Source organism: Echinops telfairi, unplaced genomic scaffold, assembly GCF_000313985.2.
Source record: "Echinops telfairi isolate 266 unplaced genomic scaffold, ASM31398v2 ScPeMD7_2010;HRSCAF=2546, whole genome shotgun sequence".
Lineage (NCBI taxonomy): Eukaryota > Metazoa > Chordata > Mammalia > Afrosoricida > Tenrecidae > Echinops > Echinops telfairi.
In genome coordinates this window covers 6246665-6267462 of record NW_022105908.1, presented here as the reverse complement: position 1 = coordinate 6267462, position 20798 = coordinate 6246665, and the positions used below count along the sequence as shown (strand labels likewise).

Here is a 20798-nt window from a genome sequence, read left to right as displayed (position 1 = left end):
GTTTTGCGGTCTCTAGTGCAGAGAATTTAGGTGACGGTCAATTTTCTGGGTGGGACAGTGTGTTAGGCCAGATTGACTAGAGAAACAAATCGGTGACACTCATATATGTGTAAGAAAGAACTTTATATCAAGAACTAATTGCCCAGAAAACATCCCAGCCCAGTCCATCACTCAGATACTAGTCCATAAGTCCCTCTTCCGAGTCCCACATGCAATGATGCAAAAATGCAGGAAGATCACAGGCTGGTGGGTGCCGAGTTGTGTGCATCCAATGATGGTGGAAGCATCTCCAGGCCTGGTGCAGGCTTCCGCATGACTTCCTGGCATGAAGGTGAAGGCAGAGAGAGAGGGGAATTTCCTAGGACCCTCCTTATGAGAAGGCCATGCCCATCAGGAGCTACCATCGGGCGGTGACCTGATTGACAGACTAGACGCCACCCCTCCACTTTTATATCTTCAAATTGACTCGAAATTATGTAACTACCACAGACCCTTAGGGGCATACTTTAGAGAGCTGTTCCCTGGAGATCCAGGTGGGTTCAAGAGGATGTGAGTTTTAAGAGGGTGTGGAAGGTGCCAGTCACAAGATCTGAACGATAGTGAGAAGCTGTCTGGGATGCGATGGGAATACTGGAGTGGGAGAGTGGACTGCAATTGGAAAAGGATGGTCTGAGATGTCCTCAAGGACAAGGTGATGTTTTAGTGAACACTTTAAGAAGGGAGAAAGTTCAACCAACAGCGGAATGATGTTCAAAGGGAGGGCACACCCGAGGTGGGGAGCACACCCAGTGTGTTTCGTGAAGAACAAGACCAGTGGAGATGGGGCGTGGTGACAGAGAGGGGGGAGAAGCCGCGGCAGCGCAGGTCAGAGGGTGCTGGGGCTCAGAGCCTACAGGGTTTTGTAAGACGAGATTCTTCAAGGACTTGGACTTGCTCTTGTGCAACACTTGGAAGAATTTTAGCAGAGGCATGACATACATGACTGACATTTGTTTGGGTTGCTCTGACTGTCAGCTTAACCACAGACTGAGGGCAAGGGCATTGGAGGCCTTGGCAATAATCCAGGTGAGATATCCTGACTGTTGAGTGATAGCAGGATGGAAAAGGGAGTGTTCAGATTCTGGATTTCTGGGAAGGTAGAGATGATGGGATTGGCCAATGGACCAGATGAAGGTATGAGAGACCGAGAAGACCAAGATGAGTGTCAGGTCTGGGACCAAAGGAACTAGAAAGATGAATTACCATCACTTATATGAAAAATAAAGGGCGCCCTGGTGGCACAGTGGGTTATGTGTTGGCCTGCTAACCTCAAGGTCAGCAGTTCAAAACCACTAGCCACTCCTTGGGAGAAAGATGAAACTCTCTACTTCTATAAAGAGTTACAGTCTCGAAAACCCACAGGGGCAGTTCTACTCTATCATTTGGGTCATTGTGAGTTATAATTGACTTGATAACAGTGAGCGTGGGTGGAAAATAAGAATCTCTGATGGCACCGTGGATTAGGAATTGGGATGCTAACTTCAAGATCAGTGGTTCAAAGCCACTAACTGTACCTTAGGAGAAAGATGAGGCTTACAATTTCAGAAACCCTACATATAACTGCTATGAGTCAGAATTGGCATGGTGGCAGGGAATTTGGTTTTGACTTAAGGTGGAAAATACATGTGTGGATCAAATTGTGAGAAGAGTTTGGTTTGGGATGTGTTATTTGTGATGTTGATTAGAGACCTTAGCAGAGATGCCAGGTGGACAGGTATATGGACACTATGATTATTCATGCATAAGTCTAAAAGTGACTGCAAATAATGTAATTAGTATCATTGAACTCTACATGTCAAAACTTGTGATTTGGTGAGTGTTGTGCTCTCTCTATATATATTTAAAATCAATGAAAAAATTTTGTTAAGGGCAGAATAAAATATGTATATATACACTATCATCTCATTGTGTGAAAATTGCAATTATATTAAAAAGTCCAAATGCATTGCTATCAAGCTGATTCCGACTCACAGCAATCCTATGGACAGAGTAGAACTGGCCATGTGGGTTTCAGAGTCTATCAATCTTTAGGGGAGTAAAAAGCTTCGTCTTTCTCCCGATAAACGACTGGTGGTTTCGAACTGCTCACCATGTGGCCATCAAGCCAACTCATAACCCCCTACACCACCAGGGCTTCCTACAAAAATCTCTTGTTAAAGAAAGAAAAAGAATGATAGGAGCACCCAAATGCTAATAGGCATTCCCTTTGAGTGATCAGCTCTATGCCTCTTGACTTCTTCGCTCCTTCTTTTTTGGTATTCTCTAAAAGTTCTCAAAAGGGCTTATCATCTATTTAGGACGGGGGAAAGAATGCCTTTCAAAGTAAGCATTTGTGAAGGTCAGAGTGAGAAGCTGTCTGGGATGCGATGGGAATACTGGAGGGGGAGAGTGGACTGCAATTGGAAAATGGTGGGCTGAGATGTCCTCATGGCAAGGTGATGTTTTAGTCAACACTTTAAGAAGGGAGAAAGTTTAACCAACGGCCGAATGAAGTTTAGTAAAGAGATAAGGCCAACCACAAGGAAAAGTAAAATAAATAAGTAAATAAATTGCTATTGTTTGCCCTCTATGCCCAGGACCAGGAAATTGCCAGACATAGCTGGGACTCCTTGGCAAATCCCACCCCTAGCCCTTCAGATGGGAGGGGATTCCCGGAGGGCACCTCGAATAAACCAGGCCTGCGCGACAGCGGAGGAAGGATTGGAGAGCAGGCTTTCATTTGATCCTCCCACCCTGGAAGGTCTCTGGAGGATGACAGAGACTGTGAAGGATGGCCCAGTCTCCGCTCCAGTTCTTGATGGCTCACGTAGTGGGAGGACCAGACCCCAGGCCACCAAGCTGGTGGGAAGTAGAGCCCTGGTGGCACAGTGGTTACACCTTGGGTTGCTAATCACAGGGTCAGCAGTTCTAAACCACCAGTTGCTCATGGGAGAAAGATGAGGCTCTCTACTCCCATAAAGAGTATGGAGCAGTGCTACTCTGCCCTGTAGCCTCACCATGAGTTGGAATTGACTCGATGGCATGAGTTTTGAGTTTCAGTCACCTCATGCCCACTGCCGTTTCCTTCACGACCTCACCTTGCGAGCATCAGAAAGAGGCTAGAGGCCATGCTCCTTACCTTAGGGCCATGAACGCAAGGTCAGCAGTTGGAGGCCACTAGCCTCTGATGGAGAGAGAAGGAGTTTTCGACTCCAGTAAAGAGTTCCAGTCTCTGAAACCCAGGCAGGGCTGTTGTACCCTGGCTTGTAGTCGGCATCCTACTGGTCGACCTGGCCTCCGAGGCTGTGAGCTTGGTTTCTGGTTTGAAGTCCCCAGGGATTGCTCTGATTCCGGGGACTGGGTAAACAGCAGACATGAGTGGATCATGGTGTGTGAGGATGTTCACAGGCCGCTGTGCTTTCTCCCATCCCAAATAAGCAATCGGGCGTCTAATGAGCACACCCCCCCACCCCAAACGGAAAGGAAGAGCCCGGAGCCATGGGTTTTTCCACAGCAAGGGGGTGCGAGTAGAAGCCTGTCGGCAGGCTGGGCAGGCCTTCGTGCTATGACCTTTCCGCTAAAGCTCTGTTTACTTTCAGAGAGCTCAGGAAGGGCCTACAGACGCTGCTTGGCTCAGGGTGCTTGGCAGACAAGGGAGAACACCACACGTGTTTGGCAGGATGACTCGGAATGCGACGAGAGCCACAGCTTCAGGAAGAATGTGAGTCTTCTCTGCCTGGTCATGAGGTACTGGGATCCCAAGCTACCCTCCGTCACTATTGGCCTTGGGGCCAGACCAAGAACCTGCCATCAGTGGGACTGCCTCCAGTTCTGCTCAGAACAGTCCAGGGTCACACAGAACTCCAACCCTTGTGTTAGGCCCCTGGGTTGGCTCAATGAAACCAAATTAAACAAACAACCAACCAGTTGTCATGATGTCAACACTGACTCATGACAGCCTCAAATGCTTCAGGGTAGAACAGTGCCCCCCAACTGCACCCTGCCCTCCACCCCCCACCCCCACCCCCGTTGGACTTTCAAGGAAGCAGATTGTTAACGCCTTTCTCCTGAGACATCTCAGGGTGATTTAGAACTACCAACACCTTGTGCTTGTCACCAAACACTTAACTCTTTACACCACCCAGGGACTCAAAGAAAAAAAAAACCCAAACCCCAAACTCATTGCCACCAAGTCAATTCTGACGTATAGCCACCCCAGTAGGACAGAGTAAAAGTGCCCCTGTGGATTTCAGATGGTAAATTCCTATGAGAGTAGAAAGCCTCATCTTTCTCCCAGAGAGTGGCTGATAGGTTCAAACTACTGACCTGTGTAATCCATTACATCACCACCAGGGCTACTTATATAACCATACAGTACACATAAAATATACAGTGAACCCTCGTTTATCGCGGTTAATCGGTTGTAGACCCTACCGTGATAAATGAAATTCCGCGAAGTAGGATTCCTTATTTGTAAATCAAATATTTTTGTAGTTAGAGCATAGAGGACCTGAAAAAACACCCTTTAGTCACCATTACACTCGTATTACCCAATTTATTAAACGAAAAAGGGAAAATACAGTAAAACATTTTGGACGTTACAATTATCATTTATTATTTATTATATTATTTATGGCATCAAGCGTGTACAGTATGAGCCAATCAGTGGCAGTAATGACAGAGCATGCGCTGTTACGCAAAAACTGTGATAGAGTGAAGCCGCAGAAGTCGAAGCGCGAAGTGGCGAGGGTTCACTGTATATGTCGTGATAGTAATTATAAATGCCTATGTTTCTGGCTTATGGATATACTATAGCGTACTTTTAATTTTATTTTAATGCCACCTATCTTTCTTAAAATAGCTTTATTGGGACACAATCTACATATCATACAGTTAGGTAGTTTAACCATACCAAGAAGAATTGTACAATCATTGCCAAAATCAATTTTAGAACTTTTTCTGCTTTCTTGTACTCTGCTAGCAACTCCTTATTTCCCACCAAACTCTCCTGCCATACTCCCAAGAAACCACTAATCCAGTTACTGTCCCTATAGATTCATTCATCCTGGATTTCATATCCTGAAAAACATACGAAAAACGGATGATGCCTGGCTATCAAAAGATATAGTGTCTGGGGTCTGAAAGGCTTGAAGCTAAACAAGTGGCCATCTAGCAGAGAAGCAACAAAATCCATATGGGAGAAGCACACCAACTTGTGTGATCATGGGGTGTTGATGGGATTGGGTATCAGGCATCAAAGACTTGGAACAAAAAAATCATATCATTGTGAATGAGGGGGAGTGTGGAATGGAGACTCAAAGCCCATCTCTAGGCAATTGGACATCCCCTTACAGAAGGGTCACGTTGAGGAGACGACCCAGTCAGGATGTAGTATAGCACTGATGAAACATACAACTTTCCTCTAGTTCTTTAATGCTTCCCCCGCCCCCAACTATCATGACCCCAATTCAACCTTACAAATCTGGCTAGACCAGATCATGTACATGGGTACAGATAAGAGCTGGAAACACAGGGAATCTGGGATAGATAAACCCTTTGGGACCAATATTGAGAGTGGTGGTATGAGGAGGGTAAGGGTAAGGTGGAGGGAGAAAGGGGGAACTGATCACAATGATCTACATACAACCCTCTCGCTGGGGGATGGACAACACAAAAGTGGGTGAAGGGAGACATTGGTCAGTGTAAGACATGATAAAATAATAATAATGTATAAATTATCAAGGGTTCATGAGGGAGGAAGGAGAAAAATGAAAAGCTGATACCAAGGGTTCAAGTAGAAAGAAAATGTTTTGAAAATGATGATGGGGCCAGGGCATGGCACCCCATCAGACTCAACAGGAAAACACTCCTAATGGTTTTAACATGTAGACTTGGAACTACTTACAGACTTTCTCTTTTTATGTCGTCATTGTTATTTTGTTTTCTTTTGTTGCTTTGTTTTGCTGTCTTATTTTTTGTATGCATATTATTATCTCTGCAGGTCTATCTAGATAAGATAGGCGGGATAAACAATCTGGAGGAGAAAACAATGGGATTGATGGTTCCAGGGGGACATGGGAAAGGGGGAGGCATGGGGAAGAAAAGGGGTGTTAAGAAACCCAGGGACAAGAGAACAACAAGTGATCTAACATCAATGGCAATGAGGGAGCAGAAGGCCGGATAGGGTTTGATCAAGGGCAATGTAACCGAGAGGAATTAATGAAACCCAAATGAAGGTCCATGATGGTGGGACAAGAGGAAAGCAAAAGGAAATAGAGGCAAGAACTAGGAGGCAAAGGACATTTATAGAGGTTTAAATACAGGTATGTACATATGTAAATTATTTATATTTGATAATGGGGCAATAGATCTATGTACATATATTTATAGGTTTAGAATTAAGGTCGCAGGTGGACATTGGACCTCTATCAAGTACTCCTTCAATGCAAGAATATTTTGTTCTATTAACCTGGCATTCCATGATGCTCACCTTCCTGACATGATCACTGAAGACAAAATGGGTGCATAAGCAAATGTGGTGAAGAAAGCTGGTGGTGGCCGGCTATCAAAAGATGTATCATCTGGGGTCTTAAAAGCGTGAAGATAAAAAACGGCCATCTAGCTGAGAAGCAACAAAGCCCACATGGAAGAAGCACACCAGCCTGTGTGGTCATGAGGTATCGATAGGATCAGGTATCAGGCATCAAAGAACAAAAAATCATAACATTGTGAATGAGGGGGAGTGCGGAATGGAGACTCAACACCCATCTGTAGACAGTTGGACATCCCCTTACAGAAGGGTCACAGGTAGAAGATGAGCCAGTCAGGGTGCAGTGTAGCACTGATGAAATATACAACTTTCCTCTAGTTCTTTAATGCTTCTCCCTCCTCCCCCACTATCACTATCCCAATTCTACCTTAGAAATCCGGCTAGACCAGAGGATATAAGCTGGTACAGATAAGAGCTGGAGGCACAGGGAATCTGGGACAGATAAACCCCTCAGGGCCAATAATGAGAGTCGTGATACCGTAAAGGTGGGGGGAGAAAGGGGGAACTGATCACTAGGATCTACATATAACCCCTCCCTGGTGGATGGACAGCAGACAAGTGGGTTTAGGGAGACATTGGACAGAGTAAGACATGAAAAAAAATTATAAATTGTGAGGAAGGGAGGGTGGGGGGCGGGAATTAGAAGCTGGTACCATAGGTTCAAGTAAAAAGAAAATGCTTTGAAAATGATTTTTTGAAAATGTTTTGAGAATGATGATGGCAACACATGTACAGATGTGCTTGACACAATGGATGTAGGTATGGATTGTGATAAAAGCTGTATGAGGCCCCGATAAAATGATTTAAAAAAAAAACAAGAAAAACAAGCAAAGCTAACAATAACAAAATAAAGTAGAGAAAAACCTCAATTGAGAAGAAAGAAAAATTAAAAAGTAGAACAACTTTAACAGGGAGATCAAATGATAAAGTATTAATTTTTAACCGAACTACATCTGCTGTACTCTGATTTCTAATGCACTGTGCATGATAGCAAGGCGATTCACTGGAGGTGATTCACTGGAGGCTGAACCCATGTGTATTTCCCCTTCACTTTTTAATTTTTAAAAATTGATACATATTTTAAGTGGATCAAAAGGGGGATCAAATAAGATGCTACATTTTAACCTAACTCTATAGACTATGGGGTCCTGGTGGCAGAGTGGTTACAAGTGGGGCTGGGATCCCCAAGGTTGGCAGTTTGAGACTACCAGCTGGTCCTCAGGAGAAAGACAGGAATTTCCATTCCCTTTAAAAGTGGCAGTCTAAGAGACTCACAGGGGCAGTTCTACCCTGTCCTATGGGTCGCTATGAGTCAGCATCATCACTGACTCAATGGTAGTGAGTCATCTCTCTTAACAAGGCTATTCACATCCCTCACTTAGGTTCAGAGGAGACTGACCAGAGGCTTTATCTATGGGTGGACCCTGCACATGGATGTTAGGCTTCTACTGTCATTCATAGCCTTCTGCAAACTGGGTCTTCACAGTTTGATACTCTGAAACCACTCCCTCCTTTGGATTTGGAACATATTATTTACAATCCTTGGGTCACACAGGCTAGTGTGCTTCTTCCATGTGACTTAGTTGACAGCTCCCTGAGATGGGTGCTTATTTCAAAACAAACCTTTAAGACCCTCTTTCTGATAGCCAGGCACCTTCTAGTTTCTTCACCACACATTGCTATAGCACGCATATCTTCAGTGATCTCTTCATGAGGGAATGCTAACTTTCTTTGCTTACAAATAAATCATTTACCAAGTAACAGTGTGTATTGGGCCCATAGGCAGCAACATCCAACCTCATGTATCGAATGTTTCTTGAATGCTGTCTCTTTTAATTTTCTTTTTAAAGAATAAATACTTTTATTGGGGGCTCTTACATCTCTAATCACAATCCATACATTCATCCAGTGTGTCAAGCCCATTTGCACATATGCTACCATCATCATTTTCAAAGCATTCTCTTTGCACTTGAGCCCCTGATATCAACTCCCCATTTCTTCCCCCTCCCCCTGTGCCTCACAAACCCTTGATAAGTTTTAGATTATTATTTTCATAGCTTACATCGTCCTCTGTCACCCCTCACCCACTTTTCCATTGTTCGTCCCCCTGGGAAGGAGTGATAGGTTGATCCTTGTGACCGATTCCCCCTTTCTCTTTAGTCAATATTACCATGTACGTAGTACATCATAGCTCTAAAGTGCAACAATTCCAGTGCTGGTAATCACAGCAGCAAAAGGCAAAGGAGAAGTATTTATTTTCCACAAAATCAGGGGAAGCTATTGGAAAGGGATTGAATCCTATTTGCTCATGAGTTAGGTATGTTGGGATAATGCTCATATCACATAATATCTTAATGTATATAACATATCATGCATGCTGAGCAATACATGATTGTACATCATTTGATTTTTTGAATGCTGCTCTCATGGGCATTCCCCTTATCAGGATGTTATTTATTAATTCAGCTGTGGGAACTTCTGCTTTCCTTATGCTGAGGTGTAATTCATACTGAAGGTTGTAGCCTTCAGAAAAGGTGTCATCCATGGATAACCCTAGTGGTGTTTGAAACACAAGTGGCATCACTTCCGGCATCATGGCAGCAGGCACACCACAAGAGGACAACAACCTAACAGATGAGTGTTGACTGGCCCCTCAAGTCTATCCAAGTCTAGGCTAGCTTCCCATCTGAAGAAACTTCCATTGGACCCTCCACATCTGTAGGGACTTGCTTCTAGTTTTTAACTTTAATAATCTAATCTGGGTCAATTGAATTATTCAGTGTTAATGTGCGACATCATCTGGCAGTGTGTCCTACTGAGGTTGTTGGTGTGTTGCTGTGATGCTAGAGGCTATGGCCTTTCAAATGTCATCAGGGTCACTCAAAATGAACGGGTTTCAATGGAGCTTCCAGACTAAGCACAGACAAGGGAGAGGAATTGGCTGCCCACTTTAAGGAGGTAGCCTCTGAAACCCTTATGCCCAGCTTTGAAGCATTGTCATATGCCGACGGCCTCGTGAATTGTCAACAACGGGCTCCTAGGAACAATTGTGAGGATGGCACAGGACCGAGCAATGTTTGGTTCTGTTGTGTAGAAGGTCGCCATGGGTCAGAGCCAACCGAATGGCACCTAACAGCAACAACATTGTGTCACACTTCTTAAAGGTATTTCAGTGACACTGGTGCTTGGCTTGGGTTCAGCATATCTCAAGAATTGGCCAGACTTTTGTCAGTTAGCCTCATTGTAGGTTTTGAATTAAGCAGATTGTACGCAAGGGGCTTCAAAGAGTTGGTGGAACCATTCCATTATTTTTAAATTCCATTTGTCTATGAATGTATTATATTTTAATGCCATTTGTCTACACATGTTTTGAGACCCCCACCTCCACTGCTTTGTATTTATTTCTTTTCTTCCATCATGGACCTTCAATTTCTCCAGGATACAGGCAATATCATAGTCATATTGAACTTCTCCCCATTCCCTCACCTCTGGCTTAGATCTATGATGCAAAATGCCTTTACATCACACACACACACACACACACACACACACACATCATCTCACTGGCGTTGAGTTGATTCTGACTCACAACAATGCTGTACAGGGTTTACAAGATCATAAATCTCCTGAAGATCAGCTAGTGAGTTTGAACTGTCAACCCTGTGGTTAAAAGCCCAATGCCTACCCCACTGCCACCAGGGATCCTCAGTAAATAATGGTTTCATAAATTCTGGTTCCACTGGTCTGTTGTGAGGCTGAGGCATGAAACAGGACTCTAACGTGCCTCGGGTGATGCTCATATGCAGCCTCAGTTGAGAACCGGAGTTCATTGACAGGCACGTGTGGTCTGCCTGGTCCCTTCCTCTGGGCTCAAGCCTGTGATAACACCATCCCCAAGCCAGCGGAAGGAGACAGCAAGGTGAGATTTGAAAACCGTGCTTTCCAAGAAAAGAAGTAAAAGATTTGCTATCTGGAAAACTAAGACTATGAGGACCAACCCCTCCCCTTTGCAATAGTCATATTTCCAAGAATTCAAATGCTTAAATAAAACAAACAACCCCCCCCGCCCCCCCGACAATTTCTGACCATGTTTACCTGTGTTTCTACTAGAGGGTTGATATTTTGCCCCCAAAAGGCAAATGTTAGTAAAGCTTTGCCCTTCAGAAATTTGGCAAATAAAATGTTATGGTTTTTCAACAAATGACACATGGGGTGCAATGGCACTTTTGAAGCAGACGGAGAATGTGTCTGTGTGTGAGTACGCAGGCATCAACGATGCTTGCGTCCTTCAGTATGGAATTGAGTTTGTGTTGTGAGGTGTTGCCATGTCAGTCCCAGCTCATAGTGACCATCTGTACCCCAGAATGAAGCACTGCCCAGTTCCGAGCCACCCTGACGATGTTCCCTATGCTTCAGCCCATTGTTGCAACCCCCGTGTCAATCCATTTAGTGAAGGGGCTTCTTTTTGCTGCCCCTCCACTTTACCAAACATGATGTCCTTTTCCAGGGACTGGTCTCTCCTGACAACACTCTCACCATCATCACTTCTAAGATGCATTTTGTCTGTGCTTCTTCCAAGACAGGTAGATCTGTTTGTTCTTTTGGCCGTCCATGGGAGTTCAATACTTTTCATCAGTATCGTAATTCAACTTGCATCCATTCTTCTTCGGTCTTCCTTATTCCATGTCCAACCGTCACATGCCTATGAAGCAATTGAAAATACTATGGCGTGGGTCTGTCCTCCAAGTGAATTGTGTTTAGTTATATAGACAAATCGTTATCTTGCTTCATTTCAAACTCTTTTCTTCATCCTTTGGAAAAATAATTTCTATTCTCCAATCTGGAATGGAATCAACATATGTAGGAAGGGGGTTCAAAACATTCCTGAGAAAAAAATGGAACAAAAATATTGTACATTTTCCACGAGCTCTTTAAAGTCCCCTTATCTATCATAGATAATTTTAATATATGTAATTTGATGGTTTTATTTTTTAGTATCATTTATAACATATACAAACATATACATCTATAATGTTTTCAACATTTTATTTAGCAATTCTCAAACATATAAAGAAGTTGAAAGAATCGTAAAATAAATGCTTAAGTAACCTCTGGCTAGGGAAAAGAATCGAACATTTACCACATGCATTTTCTCTTTGTCTCCTTTTGATATATTTGAAAATAAATCTCAGATAACGTGAGATTTTACCCCTAAATATTCATCACTTACCTCTAAGATTAAAAATTTAAAAATGTATATTTAAAAACGCACTACTATTGGGTTAATGCCCACTCACAACAACCCTATAGGACAGGGTAGATCTGTCCCTCTGGGTGTCAAATACTGTAACTCTTTACAGGAGTAGAAAATCGTATCTTCCTCCCGAGGAGCAGCTGGTGGTTTACAAATAGCTGACTTTGTGGCTAGCAGTCCAGCTCGTGGCCACTCTGCTACGCGGGCCGCCCTCCTAAGCTGAGGGACAGTATGGGTTTTCTCATCCTGCCAACGGTTAGTCTCAGAACCCACAGGGTTGCTATGAGTCAGCATTGACTCCATGTCGGTGAGTTTGGCTACGTGCCCCAATACCTTTCTCCCAACTAAGTAAAATTGATAGTAATTCTATCATTACTATTTAATGGCTCATCCGTATTCAAATTGTTCCAATTGTTCCCAACAAAGTTGTATATCTCTCCTCTTGCCCTCACTGAGCCCGGATCTAATTCAGATTCATCTATTGCATTTAGTTTAGCATCATTTTAGTATCTTTAATCTAGAGCACTATCCAACCCCTTCTCTCCCTCCTCCGGCCCTTCTATGACATTAAACCCAAATGTAACACCATCAAGTGGATTCCAACTCATAGCAACCTATGTAGGGTGCCAGAGGTGGTGAATCTTTAAAGGATCAGCTAGCCTCTTTCTCCTGAGCAGCAGCTGGTGGGTTTGATCTACTGACCTTGTGGTTAGCAGTCCACTGCTTACCCACTAGCACCAGCACTAGCAGGGCATTGGCTTTATGAAAAGACCCCAGATTTTTAAAAATTTTATTTCAGTCATTTTATTGGGGGCTCATACAACTATTATCGAAATCCATTGTGTCATATACATCCATTCCGTCAAGCACAATTGTACATTCGTTGCCCTCATCATTCTCAAAACATTTGCTTTCCACTTGGTGTGTTGGGGTCGGCTCCTCATTTTTTCCCCTCCCTCCCTGCTCCCCACTCCCTCATGAACCCTTGATAATTTATAAATTATTATTTTATCATGTCTTACACTGCCCGACGTCTCCCTTCATCCACTTTACTGTTGTCCATCCCCCAGGGAGAAGGTCCTTGTAATTGGTTCCCCCTTTCTACTTCACCTTCCCTCCACCCTCCTGGTATCACCACCCTCACCACTGGTCCTGAGGGGGTCATCTGTCCTGGATTCCCTGTGTTTCCAGTTCCTATCTGTACCACTGTACATCCTCTGGTCTAACCATGTTTGTAAGGTAGAATTGGGATCAGGATAGTGGGTGGGGGAGGGGAAGCATTTAAGAACAAGAGGAAAGTTGTGTGTTTCATCGATGCTACACTGCACCCTGAGTCATTTGTCTTCTCCCCGCTACCCCTCTGCAAAGGGATGTCCAGTTGCCTACAGATTTGGGTCCCCACCCCGCACTCCCCATCATTCATGATTTTATGATTTTTTTTGTTCTTTGATGCTTGATACCTGGTCCCTTCGACCTTTCGTGGTCACACAGGCTGATGTGCTTCTTCCATGTGGGCTTTGTTGCTTCTGGGCTAGATGGCCGCTTGTTTAGCGTCAAGCCTTTAAGACCCAGATGCTGTATCTCTCAATAACCGGGTACCATCAGCCTTCTTCACCACACTCACTTATGCACACATGTAAGACCCAGACTTTTGTTGTTGTTGTTGTTGTTATACACATGATGTTGGTAATATATTATACCCAAGTGAAGTAAAATAAAAAATTCAATGTTGATTTAACATTTGAACATTGATCAATGTAATCAATCATATTAACAGACTAAAAGAAGAAAAGCCATTCAATCATCTCAACAGATACAATAAAATATATTACCAAATCTAGCAATCATTTATGATAAAATACTCTCACCCAATTAGGAGTGGAAGGGAATTTCTTCGACATGATACAAGTTTGGAATAATGGCTTCTGACATTCTAAACTTTAGAACCAGTGAATCTATTACTTTGCATAGCAGCAGGGATTTTATAGATATGATTAGGTTAAGGATTTTAAATGGGAGAGATTGTCCCAGATGATCCTGGTGGATTTATTACAAAGGGTCAGAAGTAAAGCTTTTGCAGGTGAGGTTAATTATCCTGATTGTAATAACAATACCACAGGTATGTGTATACATATGTGTCAAAATTCATCATGTTTTATACTTTATATACCGTTGACTGTACATCAGTAAAGGAGCTATGCAGCGAAGTTTAAATTGCCAACAGGCAATAAAAACGAACTGTGTATTCTTATATAAAAATTATTTAGAAACAGTTTTAGTAGTGTTGGATTGGGTGAGAAAGTTCAACTTCAATGGGAAACCACTTACTAACAGAAGAAAACAAGTCAACAAATATACCAAACCCACTGCTGTGGACCCGGACCCATAGCAAATGTTGTCTTCTGCTTACGATCAGGCTATCCTGGAACTTCCAAGGGCATTGGCGATTCAGTGATAGAATGATAGAGTTCTGCCATGGAGGAGACACAGGTTCGATTCCTGGCCAGTGAGCTACTTGCCTTGCTTTTGTGTTGCTATGATGCCGAACAGGTTTCAGGGGAGCTTCCACAGCGAGAGAGACTAGGAAGAAAGCGAGGCCAGCGCCTTCTAAAAACCCGCCACTGAAGACTCCGGGGATCATAATGCTATGGGGGTGGTAACAAGGAATTGGCATGACTTGAAGGAAGATAATAGCAATCATGAGCTCCAGAGAAAATATCCCAATCTGGCCCTATCAGAGAGAGAGAGAGAGAGAGAGAGAGAGACCCTCAATTACAGAGAAAGCTTTCCAAGGACAAAGATGATTCTCATTCCCAAAACACTTGTCCTAGACACAAGTCCTCTAGCATATTGTGACCGCTGGCGCATCGATGCTAGTTGGTGGGCCAGTCATGGAGGTGGGACAACTACGGGCTCTGTGATCATCAAGGCTCCTTGGCCTCTGAGATGTGTCCAAAGGCAGTCTGAGCTATGCTGCATGGTTAGCAACAAGGACTGGGAAGGAAATGGTGATAGACATTTAGGGACCTCAGTCTGTGCCTGGATTCTTGGAGGCTCCTGGGCCTAGAGCTGCGTGGTAGTTATGCCTGCTCTTTCTCTGTGTTCAGGTGGAACATCAAGCCTTGCTGTCAACCTTACAGCTGACGTACACGGTGGGATACTCCCTCTCTCTGGTCTCCCTCTTCATGGCTCTAGCCCTCCTCCTGTTTCTTCGGTGAGTGGAACGACTGTAAACACAGGCTTAGGCCTCCCGCACCATTGAATTAGCTTGTTAGCAACTTCTAGAAGGCAGTAGAAGACCAGGATGGATGATGTCATGGATCACCAGAGCTCCAAGCTACCTGAAAGGACCTGGAATTCATTCATTCCATTTAGCAGATTAATTAGGGGAGATAGAAGGGTGTCCAAGGTCCACTGAGGGCCATTGAGCTACCTCAGGCCACCAACCCAGTTAGCAGCACAGCCAAAGCTTGGATCTGGGATTCCTGGTTGTGCCTCTGTCTCTGGGATTCAGTAACCTCCTGCATGTTCAAGGAGTCCCTGGGTGAAGTGCTTGCCTGCTAACTGAACAGTTACAGGTTCAATGCTCATCAAGAGATACTCAGAAGAGCCTGGTAATATGATTGCAGAAAACCAGACACCAAAAACCCTATTGCACCCAGCTCTCCTCTAACCAAGTGGCATCTCCACGAGTCAGGACAGACGTGGTGGCAACTGGTCTGGTAACTTGGTCCCGAATCACAGCCACAAAAATCACAGGCCATTCTGTAGCCATTCGATCAGAGGCACTATTTTGTACAAGAAGAAATAAAGCGAGTTCCTCAAGGCAATCGAGTGAGTGGTAGCGCTGGGGTATTAATCCAGATTCCTCTGGCTCCAATTAGCTAACAATTACTTAAGAGCTTACTCTGTGCCAGGCGCTGTTCAAAGTCCTTCATTACGTCATTTAATTCTCATCATAAACCTAGGGTGTTAGCACTATTATCACCACAGTTTATAGGCCAGTGAACTGAAAGATGGAGAGATAGAATAACTTCCCCAGGATCTCACAGCAGCTGGTAAGTAATGGAACCAGGAAACCAAATGGACCGTTCAGAACGTGAGCACGTTGCCACCCTACATTCCCTTGTTTAGAATCCAAAGCTTGCATACATTTTACTAAATCATGTTTTAGAAAACACTCCGGTGAGATAATTATGAGTCCATTTGGTGCCAACCTAGGGAGTAGCATAACGGAGTACAGCAGGTGGCAGAATGTCTATTGGTCACGGCTGCAGGGATCTGGATGGGGACATGGAGACCTGGATGCTCACTCCAGACTAGCTTTCAGTAGGGCTTTCCCAGTCTCAGATCTGAACTCCCTGGACCCCACAGTCTCAGAAGGTTCTACAGATCCCACGGCAGAGTCACGATCATCTACCCCACTGGGAGAGCCACATTTGAGTCACGGGAGACTCTCACAGCCTGGGGTTCACTGGCTGTTCCTGGCTTCCTCCATTCAGCTTCCCCTCATCCCACACCCAGGCCAGGGGAAGTCACTTCAGCTCAGCCTGAGGTGTCTGCCAGGTGCCTATTTTGCCTCAGGTGCTGGTAAGAGTGACACCCAGCCCCTGCACCTGCATATCCTCAGTCTAGTGTGGAGAAGCCTTGAGTCCTCTCCAGTGGAGCACATGCTGCACAGAGGCATAGATGGGGCTTTCGGAGCAGAGTGGGAATAGGTCCTTGGTCCAGAGAGCGAGGATGCATGTTGTTACATCAGCCGACGTGATAAAGAGCCTTGGAGAGGCTCCAGGTGGGTGTGAGAGAGGCAGTGAGAGCTGACATTCACTGGACATGCACTATGTACCAGGTCTAGTCTACTTAAAGTCTCCGCGCATCAAAGCTGACCCCATGGCAACTAACAACAAGAGCAGTAAGTACATGAGCACTTCACTGATTCAATCCTCGCACCGCCCTTTGTGGTAAGTGCAGTTGCCAGAAGCAGTAAAGCCTCTGAGAATTATACTTTGGCCCCAGACTGGCTGCATCTGAATAACAGATGGAATTTTGAACAGGGGACTTAACCCTGCTCCTTTGCCCCCCCCCCACTTTATAAAGCCCAGATGGTACCACTCATGCAGTGCTGTAAGGCGTCAGGATATCCAGAATGACATCCACCTGTAAGTGGACCTGAACATGATCTGGTGTGTCGCATCTGCCATCCATGTGTAAGCTACCCATAGCCCCATTTTGCAGATGAGGAAACTTAGGCAGAGAAAAGTACAATTTTATAACCTAGCGGTACATCCCCAGAGCCAACGATGGATTCTATTCTTAGTGATGGGTGCACAACAGTGGTGTCCCTAAGGTTGGAGACACGCAGGGTGGTAACCCATGGTGTTGGTAACCCTTGGGTGGGGCCTGCTACCCCTTGGTAGAAAGAGCATCATATCTCCCCCCGCCCCAGGGAGCACCTGTGGCTCCCCATAGCTCCGTCTCTCATTGGTCAGGGCGGGGACTCTTCTCCACCCAAGAGCGGGCACAGTCTCGGTCTGCCCTCTCACACCCTGACTCGTGAGTGGCTGGCAAGGAGCTTTGGGATGATGGGTGAAACACCACCTCCTCCCAGTGCTGTCACTGCATTGGCAGCCCCTTCCCCTGTAGCTCAGGTCTGCTCACAGAGCTGCTGGGCACCCTCGGGTCACGTTGGTGCCAACCCTTCCGACAGTGTCCACACCTCCACCCTCTCCTGTGATGCCTCTGGTCCACAGGTGTGTCAGACACACCTGTTGGTCCAAGGCATTCTTTTCTGAGGGAAGGTGCTTGGCTTTCTCCTTGCACAGAAAACTCCACTGTACACGCAACTACATCCACATGAACATGTTTGCTTCGTTCATGCTGAGAGCCCTGGCTGTGCTGGTGAAGGATGTGGTTGTCTACAACTCGTACACCAGGAAACCGGATGATCTGAACGGGTGGATGTCCTACATATCTGAGGTAAGCCCCTTCGTCACCCGTGGGTCAGTACTGGGAGATACAGGGCAGAGGGGTGAGGTTGAGGAGCACAAGAGAGTTCTAAGATTTTCTGCTTAGAGAGGATGTGGCTGACTTAGAGTAAACAGCAACTTCTGCGGAGCTGAGCAAGAAAAGGAAATCAGAATGGAAGAATTCACGGCCGCTGCTCGGTGTCTTTGGGTGAGAAGTTTCCTTGTATATCAAGAAGTTGGCATACATCGATCTGATTTTTTAAAAAGAAATATTGTTTTCTAAAATGGCAAAGCCTTTCCCCAGTGAAATTTACATCGATTGAGCTGGATTTCTTTTATCCAATGAATGCAACAAACTGTTCAACTAACCTTGCTTTCCTGGAACAACTCCAAGTAGATTTTGCTGTATACTTCTTTCTTCTATTGCTGTAGCCGGTTTTCTAATACTGTATTTTGTTTAGTATTTTCTCAACTATCTGTCTGAGAGGGAGATTAACCTGCAGTACTCTTTCTTTCTATAATAAAATTTTATGGTGTTTTTAGTGAATATTTACAAAGCAAACAAGGTTTACATTAAAAATTTTTTTCTTTTTATAGAAAAGGTAAATCGTTTTATTGGGGGCTCAGATAGCTCTTATCACAATACATACATACATACATTGTGTCAAGCACATCTGTTGCTGTCATCATTTTCTTTTCTTTTATTAAATACTTTTATTGTGGATCTTACATCTTTTATCACAATCCATACATTCATCCAGTGTGTCAAGCACACTTGTACATATGTTGTCATCATTAGTGTAAAAGCATTCTCTTCCCACTTGAGCCCCTGATTTTAGCTCCCCATTTCTTCTCCCTCCACCCCCCGCCTGCCCTCTCTCACAAGCTCTTAATAAGTCATAGATTATTATTTTCATATCTTGCATTGTCCTCTCTCGCCCCTCACTCACTTTTCCATTGTTCGTTCCCCTGAGAGGGGGTTATAGGTTGGTCCTTGTGATCGATTCCCCCTTTCTCCCCACACCGTCTCCCAATCCTCCTCATATCTCTACTCTCATTGTTGGCCCTGGGAGGTTTATCTGTCCTGGGTTCCCTGTGTTTCAGGCTCTTATCTGCAGAAGTGTGCATGTTCTGGTCTAATCCGATTTGCAAGGTAGAATTGAGGTCATCATAGTGGGGGGAAGGAAGCACCAAAGAGCTAGAGCAAAGTTCCGTGTTTCATCTGGGCTACACTGCACTCTGACTAGCTCCTTTCTTCCCTGTGATCCCTCTGTGAGGGGTTGTCTAACTGTCTACAGATGGGCATTGGGTCTCCACTCCATGCCCCACCCTCCATTTACTTCGGTTATGATGTTGTTCTGTGTATTTGACACCTCGTGATCACACAGGCTGATGTGCTTCTTCCATGTGGGATTTGTTGCTTCTGAGCTAGATGGCTGCTTGTTTATCTTCAAGCCTTTAAGACCCCAGATGTTATATCTTTTAAAAAAAAATCATTTTATCGGGGCTCATACAACTCTTATCACAATCCATGCATCCATCCATTGTGTCAAGCACATCTGCACATTTGTTGCCATGATCATTCTCAAAACATTTTCTTTCTACTTGAACCCTTGGTATCAGCTCCTCATATTTTCCCCTCCTTCCCCACCCACATACCTCATGAACCCTTGATAATTTATAAATTATTATTCTGTCATATCTTACACTGCCTGATGTCTCCCTTCACCCACTTTTCTGTTGTCCATACTCCAGGGAGGGGGTTATATGTAGATCATTGTGATCGGTTTCCCCTTTCCAACCCACCTTCCCTCTACCCTCCCAGTATCACCACTTCCATAATTGGTCCTGAGGGGTTTATCTGTCCTGGATTCCCTGTTTTTCCAGTTCTTATCTGTACCACTGTACATCTTCTAGTCTAGCCGGATTTGTAAGGTAGAACTGGGATCATGATAGTGGGGTGTGGGAAGAAAGCATTAAAGAACCAGAAGAAAGCTGTATGTTTCATCAGTGCTATACTGTACCCTGACTGGCTCGTCTCATCCCTGCGACCCTTCTGTAAGGGGATGTTTAGTTGCCTACAGATGGGCTTTGAGTCTCCACTTCGCACTCCCTCTCATTCAGATTGATATGATTTTTTGTTCTTTGATGCCTGATACCTGATCCCATCGACACCTCGTGATCACACAAGCTGGTGTGCTTCTTCCATGTGGGCTCTGTTGCTTCTCAGCTAGATGGCTGCTTGTTTATCTTCAAGCCTTTAAAATCCCAGATGCTATGCATTTTGATAGCCAGGCACCATCAGCTTTCTTCACTACATTTTCTTATGCACCCGCTTTGTCTTCAGTGATTGTGTCAGGAAGGTGAGCATCATAGAATGCCGGATTGTTAGAACAAAGTATTCTTGTATTGAGGGAGTACTTGAGTTCAGGGCCAATGTCCATCTGCAACCTTAATTCTTAACATATAGATATGAGTACATAGTTCTAGTCCCCTCTTATTATATATGTATTTACATATGTACACGCTATCTTTAGACCTCTATAAATGTCCTTTGCCTCCTGGTTCTTTCCTCTGTTTCCTTGTACTTTCCTCTTGTCCCACCAATCATGTTCAGCCTTCATTTGGGTTTAGTAATTTCCTCGTTGCTACATTGTCCTTGATTAAGTCCCACTAGGCATCCCATGCCCTTCTCTCCATTGATTTTAGTTCACTTGTTACTCCCTTGTCTCTGGGTTGGTCCCCCACCTTCCTTTTTCCCACCTCCCCTTCTCCCATATCACCCCCAGAATCATTGGTCCTGTTCTTTTCATCTCCAAATTATTTACCCCGCCAATCTTATCTAGATAGACATGCAGATACATTAGTAAGTGCAGAAACCTGGAAAAGCCAAATAAAACAGCAAAGGAAGTCTAAACCAACTAAATAACAATAACAACAAAAAGAAAGCCACTGACACAAATGAAAGGTCTATAAATCGTTCAAGGTCTGTTTGTTGGCCTTTACGAGT

The 20798-nt window shown here is 44.5% G+C and overlaps 1 protein-coding gene across 1 annotated transcript in view; it reads left to right on the top strand.

Moving 5' to 3' along the window:
• GLP2R (glucagon like peptide 2 receptor) overlaps positions 1-20798 on the top strand; it is an 84210-nt gene that overhangs the window by 31927 nt on the left and 31485 nt on the right. Inside the window, exons 6-8 of the mRNA XM_013006298.1 lie at positions 3618-3739; positions 14930-15036; positions 17645-17798. Of these exons, the coding sequence (XP_012861752.1) occupies positions 3618-3739; positions 14930-15036; positions 17645-17798 (383 nt within the window). The remainder of the gene's footprint in view (positions 1-3617; positions 3740-14929; positions 15037-17644; positions 17799-20798) is intronic.